General features: G+C 42.1%; 1 protein-coding gene across 1 annotated transcript; it reads left to right on the top strand.

Annotated features, from left to right (window-relative positions):
• The first annotated feature begins 2,718 nt into the window (after positions 1–2,718).
• C18H8orf48 (chromosome 18 C8orf48 homolog) lies at positions 2,719–4,392 on the top strand. Its single transcript, XM_059156377.1, has 2 exons — positions 2,719–3,007; positions 3,058–4,392. The coding sequence occupies exons 1-2, from the start codon at positions 2,719–2,721 to the stop codon at positions 3,993–3,995; spliced, it is 1,227 nt and encodes a 408-aa protein (XP_059012360.1). The 3' UTR covers positions 3,996–4,392.
• The last annotated feature ends 3,757 nt before the right edge of the window (positions 4,393–8,149 follow it).

Below are 8,149 nucleotides of genomic sequence, written 5' to 3'. Positions count from 1 at the left end.
GGGTAGAATATCGTTGAAAGATTTGTCAGCTTAATTTCCTTTAGTCATACACTAGATTCCCTCCTGGTACAGTGAATTCCACAATGGCACCAGGAAGGGGTACAGGCTAAATGCCACCTGGGAAGGAAGGAGCTATGACAGCTGAGGGGAGAAGGGCTTGCCAGACGGGAAGAAACAGTGTGAGAGAAAGGGAATCAGACAGGAAGACTAACTTATTTTGACCTTTGCTCTCTGGGGTTAAGCCCCATAGCTGTAAAGCACATTTAATTGTTGAGGAAAAGCTGGAAGAAGAGCTTTGCCCTGCTCCCCATGAAGAACTTGGAAGGAGCGGTGTTTGTAAGGCAACCAAAGTTGTGCCATCACATGGTTAGGCCAGGAACACCTGATTCATCTCTTTACTTCCCATTTCTCCACCACCCCCACTCCAGGCCATCTTAGGCCACAGTTCCCTCCATAAAGGATCCCAACATTCCCATCAGTCCCTAAGAGGTGCCTAAGGTTTCTGGAGGAAAAGGGTACCAGAGGAAGTCATCTTAGTGATGGTGTGCTACACTGTGGATGTCAAAGCACATTCTCTCTGGCACTTCACAGGCGTGCTTTTCAAAGAAAAAGAGCCAATCTACAGGAAGGAGCCCAAGTACCCATGGGTGTCCAAAGCCTGGGCAAGAGAGCCAGGAGAGGTTTTCACCAGTTCCCCTAACCTTGGATTTTGTCAGGACCCTGGAAGGAATGTGACTGACTGTACCTTGGAAAACACCCATGTTAAGAGTATTAAACAGGGGTGCCTGGGTGGCTCAGTGGGTTAAACCTCTGCCTTCAGCTCAGATCATGATCTCAGTCTCCTGGGATTGAGCCCTGCATTGGGCTCTCTGCTCAGCAGGGAGCCTGCCCCCTCTCTCTGCCTGCCTCTCTGCCTACTTATGATCTCTCTTTCTCTGTGTCAAATAAATAAATAAAATCTTTAAAAAAAAGAGTATTAAACAATTTACTGGGTTATGCTTATTTTTTTTTTTTAGTATTTTATTTATTTATTTGACAGAGAGAGATCACAAGTAGGCAGAGAGGCAGGCAGAGAGAGAGAGGAGGAAGCAGGCTCCCTGCTGAGCAGAGAGCCCGATGCGGGACTCGATCCCAGGACCCCGAGATCATGACTTATTATTATTAAAAAAATGGTTAATAACAGATTATTCTACCCAAATGTATCTGCTTCTAGATACGGTATTAAAAATAGCTTATTGGGGCGCCTGGGTGGCTCAGTTGGTTGGACGACTGCCTTCGGCTCAGGTCATGATCCTGGAGTCCCGGGATCGAGTCCCACATCAGGCTCCCAGCTCCATGGGGAGTCTGCTTCTCCCTCTGACCTTCTCCTCGCTCATGTTCTCTCTCACTGTCTCTCTCTCAAATAAATAAATAAAATCTTTAAAAAAAATAGCTTATTGGAAGATATGAATATACTTTATTACAAAGTATAGCTCCTTTGATCAATATTTTTAGGAAAAATATGGGTTATAATGAATTACATATAAATATTCAGATAATAAGGAAAGTCTTAATGAAAATCTTGAGCCCTTGAGATGGGGAAATCACTTGGAGCTACCCATAAATTATCTGCTACCTCCTTTGAAAGACTAATATTATATGATAAACTATTACCTGGGTTGAATACACAAAGTTGCAATCTCTTTATCATCTATGTGAAGCTGGTTCATACTTGAGAGATGCTTTTTGAACATTTCAGCCTTTTGACCCTTTGTTCATGAAAAGATGAACATTTTTTAGAATAACATTAAATATATCTGGCTAGTCTTGAACAACATGTGGCAAGGGAGCTGACCAAGGAGCCCATTCATTCTCTTAAAATAATCTCAGATACTTACTAAGACCTAGAAAAAGTCCATTTTCAGAAACAACGTATTATAATTCACAAGAACAGTTATTAATAAAATTCTACCATGTTTTTTAAAAGGCTCTTTTAAAGGGATAAGTCATGGGGAAAAGAGTAAAATTTCCCACCCGGGGGTGGATTGTGGATCAGAAAGATTAACACTGGAGTTCCTTGAGCTGGTAGTACACTGGGTCTGTGTGAGGTTATATTCATTTGTTTTCACAGTCATTCAGTGCATTTACTTAACAGATTTATCCAATGCCTTCTAATGTGTCAGGTACCTGGTGAGTGCTGGGCAACACAGGCTTAGTTTCTGCCATCATGAAACTTTTAATCTAGTTGGGTAATGGGGGTGGGGGTGGGTTACCATAATATAGCAGCAAACCATGAAAGAAAGGCTCTAAAGAGTTTGGGGGCAGGATGGGTATGAAATCATCCCTGAGAAAATGGGACTTGAAGGAGGAACAGTAATAAATCATACAAAGAGAAGGTGTGCTAGTGTGAGGGGAAACTGCCTGAACCAAAGACCTAAAAACCCGTTGTTTGGGAAAATCCGAGCACAGAATGTCATCCCAATCTGGGAGCACAGAAAGTTGTGCAAGATGTGCGGGCAGGAGTCTTGTGGGATGGTTTCAGTCGTATTTACTATTTACTCTACGACATGGTCTACGAATAGGTGAGCTGGTTCTATGATCCGCAGATGGGTTTTTGCTGCGCTTTTTGACCAGCTTTTTCTGGGGGGGAAGGGGGTGGGGCGGGACATACATTCTCGAATTAGAGGTCGCCTGTGCTCATTGGCCTAACACACATACGCTCGTGAGACCCCAGAAGGAATGCAGTTTAAGGAGGAGCTGCAACAGAGACTGCAGAGCCTGCGCTTTGCAAACCCAGCGAGCTCGGTTCTGGGATCCCGCAGGCTACACTGGAGAAGGCGGGGAAAGAGGAGGAGCTCAGCGCTGGCACCCACTGCGCATGCCCGGCCTCGTTGCCAAGGCAGCCGGGAAGCCGTAGCCCGGAAGCGGATCCTTGCAGAGCTGCCTGCTCTGAGACCGACCCCTGTGGACTCCCTTGTGACCAGTTCCTGCGCCCGTCTTAATCAGGGCAGAGCAGATGAGGAGCCCAGTATGATGCAAAGTGATAGCCATTCGCCTAGAAGCCCGGGAATTGAGGAGAGCAAGGGGAACTGGCCCAAACGGACATCAGGGCTATGGGAGACCTTTCTGATGGGACCTTTACTGATGAGGTCCAGAGTTCCAGTTCTTTCAGCTCCTCCGGAGGACAGCAGCCCTGGTCCCATACCTCTGGGAGCCCATCTGGGAGTGGAAAGACCACTGCACGTTTGGAGTATCGAGACAGACAATCTGAGCTTTCAGACTGCCCAAATAATGAAAAGAAATTCACTAAAAAATGGATCAACCATCTCAAGGGCAAAGAAACGAACTCTGGACAGCGCCAGTGGGACACTAAACTTCAAACAGAAATCACTCGGGAATCTGATGAAGAACTGAATGCCCTGCGGTCTTTTTGTGACATTAAAATCAACCTGATCCATCACAGAGCAAACTCCAAGGAGAAAAAGGGCAGCAGACCTAAAAGGCTACAGCTTAGATTGGATGCAGAGGTTTCAGAGAAAGAGGACTTAAACTGTACCGTTCCTGATGAACTTTTGAACAGAATCTACCTAAAAAACATGAGGACAACACCAAAACAGGTGGTGACAGCTAAGCAACACATTTCTTCTTGGTGTCCCCACTGCAACAGAAAAAGAGCAGAACTGGCTCAATCTGCCTTTCTGCGACAGAAGAAGACTTTGCTAGAGTCCCTTCTACTCCAAGAGAAGATAGACAAACATCTTTATACCAAAGACTTTCTTACCCGTATTGGAGATACACATCAGGAGGGTTTTCCCAGGCTTTCAGACGACCCCAGAATAATCTGGAAAAGACTGAATGAGAAAAGTCGGATCGGATACGATGGTTTTGAAAGGTCAGATAGAGTGCAGATGCGGCTGAATGAAAAAAGCGCTTGTCACTCACCCTTTCTCTGCCGCTTGACCAAGCCACCTACTGTATCCAAACAGGAGATGGTGTTTACCAATGATAATGTGTAATGTGGATAAATGTTTCTGTTGTGTTTTTGAATAACCATCATTTTTACAGGTACTTGGGAAACTAATTTAAGACTTGACTATGCTTCCTTCACAGCTGTGTGGGCTAAAAGCTCTCTATCCAGTATGTTTATTATTATTATTGTTATAGACGGCAACACTGTAGTTGGTATACTACAAAATTTGAAACAATCCAGGAGAGAGATGTTGGTGGTTTAGACTAGGGTTTGACAATACAGATAGAAGTATAGAGATGTAAGAGATACTTAGGAGGTAATAATTAACAATCTTTGGTGAAGAAATGGATATGGGATTTAATAAAAGGTAAATGTTAAGAATGGTACTTAATTTCTGACTTGTGAACTTGGATGAAAAATATTAAAGGAACATTGGAAAAGGATCTTGTTTGATGGTAGTGATTAAGAGTGTGATTATCTGAGCATGGTTAGTTTAAGGTATATTTAAGACATTTACATTGAGAGGTTGGGAAATGGCTGGTTATTTGTGCTTACAGTCAAGAGAAAAGCTCATGCCTAGAGATTTGAAATAAAGTGTGGGGTGGAATCACTGACCTATAGTTGGAAATTGAAATCAAAGATACGGTAAACTTTTCTAGAAGGAGTGGAGTCCAAGAGGAGAGGTTATGAGCAGCTCCTGAGAAATCCAGCAACTAATGGCTGGATGGAAGAGAATAAGCAAACAGAGGAGGTTGAGAAAAATGACCACAGAAGGATAAAGGAAGCCATAGTGTTAACAGAGATCAAAGAAAGAACATTCCAGAAAGGATGGGCTAAGTATGCTAATGCAGCAGAGAGTTCCTGTGAGACAATTTCCTTACCCTTACCTGTTGGGCTCTGTTGACCTTAGCAACAGATACTTCACTTATGGAAATCAGGCCAAGTGGCTCCAGGAATAAATGTAAGGTAAGGAGATGAGGCCTATGGATGTGCAATAATCCTAGAAGTTCAGCTGTATGGGGAGAAAGGGGGTAGCTGGAGGTAGATACAGAAGTGAGGGAAGAGGGCGCCTGGGTGGCTCAGTGGGTTAAGCCGCTGCCTTCGGCTCAGGTCATGATCTCAGGGTCCTGGGATCGAGTCCCGCATCGGGCTCTCTGCTCGGCAGGGAGCCTGCTTTCTCCTCTCTCTCTCTGCCTGCCTCTCTGCCTACTTGTAATCTCTCTCTGTCAAATAAATAAATAAAATCTTTTTAAAAAAAAAAAAAAAGAAGTGAGGGAAGAATGCTTGCTGTGAGTGCTCTAAAAAGTCTTTTTCTTCATAAAGATTTTATGGAACTCATCTTGTTCATCTGATAAAACAATATTACCCCCTAGAGAACACCATGGTATTTTGAAATACATTTATTGGGAAAAAAAGTGTTAGGTGGCATTTTGAGATAGGATTTTGAGAAGTCATATTTGTTATTTTTCTCTAAAAATATAAATCCTAGAATTAGTGACAGTACCTGGAGGACATTTTTCTGCACATCTAACACCAAAGCTTATCACAGTCAAAAATAAATTTGTAAAAAACAGCACAAAATAGTTATTGTATCATATTCCAATAATAGTCTTTGGGTTTAGACTTTCATTTATGTACAAAGATACTGTTTTGTCCTGTAGAACTTAGCATAATTCCTCTTAGTCATTCCTAAATAAAATGGAAAACATTACCATTTTCATAGTAACTTTTTATTTGAAATCCACATTATGTCATGCTTTATCTTTGCTATCTCAATATATTCCCATTTCGTGTAATCAAAATTCTGAATAATTTCCTATTTAGAATTCCCCTTTAAAGGTCATAATCCACCCCCTCTGTAAACTAAGCTAGAAATCTAAGAATCATTACTTGTTCCTCCTCTTTTTCATTAACAAACCCCAAGCTAACTCTTTCAGCAAGACCACTGGATCATTCTTCTGACCATGACTTATTTCCATCTTGTTACCACTTTCCTCATCATCTCACTCCTGGCTTCTCTCCTCTTCACTCCATTACCAGTTGTCATAACTATATTTCTAACACACAGACCTGCTCAAGTTATTCTCTTGATTTAAAAAATAACGATTCATCAGTGCAATAGAAAGAGCTTGAATTGGGGCGCCTGGGTGGCTCAGTGGGTTAAGCCGCTGCCTTCGGCTCAGGTCATGGTCTCAGGGTCCTGGGATCAGGCCCCACATCGGGCTCTCTGCTTGGCGGGGACCCTGCTTCCTCCTCTCTCTCTGCCTGCCTCTCTGCCTATTTGTGATCTCTCTGTGTCAAATAAATAAATAAAATCTTAAAGAAAAAAGCTTGAAGTAATGCCACGTAGATGTTCCTTCAGATTTGGCCCACGTTTACCCGTCTAATCTCATCCTCCATGCCTATCCCGACCCCCCCACGTTTAAGCCCCTCCATAAAACTTGCACTTCCTGAGCTCTCCTGTTCTTCTTGCCAATATTTTACAAGTATGCATTTGTGTTGCTCAGATTCTCTTGTCTTTTATAGTTAGTATACTCCTTAACTTTTTCTCTTTCATTATAGTAAGTAGGTAGCACAGTTGCATGATTCAAACTGTCAGAAGGATGTCAAAAGTCTAAGTGTGCAGTTTCCCGGCTACCCTGTTATCCTCTCACTTCTTCTATGTGGGCCTGCAAGAGTCCTGTCTGCCAGATTAACTCTTTACTTGCTGGATCATGGGATAATCAGGTATCCCAGGATGAGAGCAGAGGTAGAAGAAAGGGAACTGGGGAGTGGCTACTTATCAATCAGGACAGAGCATTCCTATGTTTTAGCCAGTACAACCAAATTAGTGTGTATGAGCTGACTATTCATATTAACTCTAAGTAGCCACTTATACTAGTTTCTTATCTTTCCAGCATTTACGCAAATAGAAACACCAAAGATGATTTATGATATACTCTCTTCTGTACCTTTTTTTCACTGTGAGAATATGTATGTGTATATAAAATTTGCCATTTTAGCCATGGCTCATTGTACCATTCAGTGGCATTATTTACATTAATAATGTCGTGCAATAATTTCTCATTAGCCCAAACACAAGCTCCAGATCTGTTAAACAATAACCACCCTCCACCCTTTCTCTCCTCCTCCCAGTCTCTGGTAACTTCTATGTACTTTCTGTGTCTATGAATTTGCTTATCTAGATAATTCATATAAGTGGAATCATGTTTGTTCCTCTGTGTCCGGCATCTTACTTTGCTTTGGACTCACATTTGGCTACTGAGGTGGAGCATCTTTTCATGTGCCTCTTGGACATATAGGTGTCATCTTTGGAGCAATGAATATTCAAACACCTTTGCCTATTTTATAAATTGCGTTGTTTTGACTATTTTGTTGACTTGCAAGAGTCATTTATATATTCTGGATATGAAACCCTTGCCTGATATATGAGTTGCAAATATTTTCTCCCATTCTGTGGGCTGCCTTTTCAGTCTCTTGGTAGTGTTCTTTGGTGCATAAAAATTTTTAATTTTAATGAAGTCAGATTTGTCTATTTTTTTCTTTTGTTGTCTATGCTTTTGGTGTCATATTTAAGAAACCATTGCCAAGTCTAAGATCATGTAGACCCATCCTTATATTTTCTTTTAAGTTTTCTATGATCTTAGGTCTTAGGTTTTGGTTTTTAACCCATTTTGAGTTTTTTTTTTTTTAATTTATGTTGTGAAATAAGGATTCATTCTTTTGCTTGTGGGTATCGAGTTTTCCAGCACAATTACTAAAGAGACTGGTCTTCCCCATTAAATAGTCTTGGCACCCTTCCCAAAAATCAGCTCACCATAAAAGTGAGATTTTCTTCCTAGACACTAAGTTCTATCCCATTGATCTAGATCTCTACCATTATGTTTGTGCCACAATGTTTCGTCATTTTGCTTTGTTGTTAGTATTGATGAGTGTGAAATCTTCAGTTCTGTCATTCTTTTTCAGGACTGTTTTGGCAGGATGTCTGGGTGGTTCAGTGGGTTAAAGCCTCTGCTTTTGGCTCAGGTCATGATCCCAGGGTCCTGGGATCAAGTCCTGCATCCATCTGGGTCCTTGCTCAGGGGGGAGCCTGCCTCTCCCTCTGCCTGCTGCTCCCCCTGTTTGTGGAGCTTGTACCCCTCTCTTGTCCTCCCCCCGCCTCCCTACCCCCAGCAAATAAATAAATAAAACCTTAAAAAA

The sequence above is a fragment of the Mustela lutreola genome, chromosome 18 (genome assembly GCF_030435805.1).
Source record: "Mustela lutreola isolate mMusLut2 chromosome 18, mMusLut2.pri, whole genome shotgun sequence".
In the NCBI taxonomy this organism is placed as follows: Eukaryota; Metazoa; Chordata; class Mammalia; order Carnivora; family Mustelidae; genus Mustela; species Mustela lutreola.
This window is presented reverse-complemented; position numbering and strand designations above follow the sequence as displayed.

What these genes read in the sequence shown, in the direction of transcription:
- C18H8orf48 (XM_059156377.1), top strand. Translation starts at nt 2,719, where the DNA reads ATGCAGTTTAAGGAGGAGCTGCAACAGAGACTGCAGAGCCTGCGCTTT. An exon ending in CAGAGCAGATGAGGAGCCCA is followed by an intron (nt 3,008 to 3,057) that starts GTATGATGCAAA and finishes GGAATTGAGGAG; the next exon opens with AGCAAGGGGAACTGGCCCAA.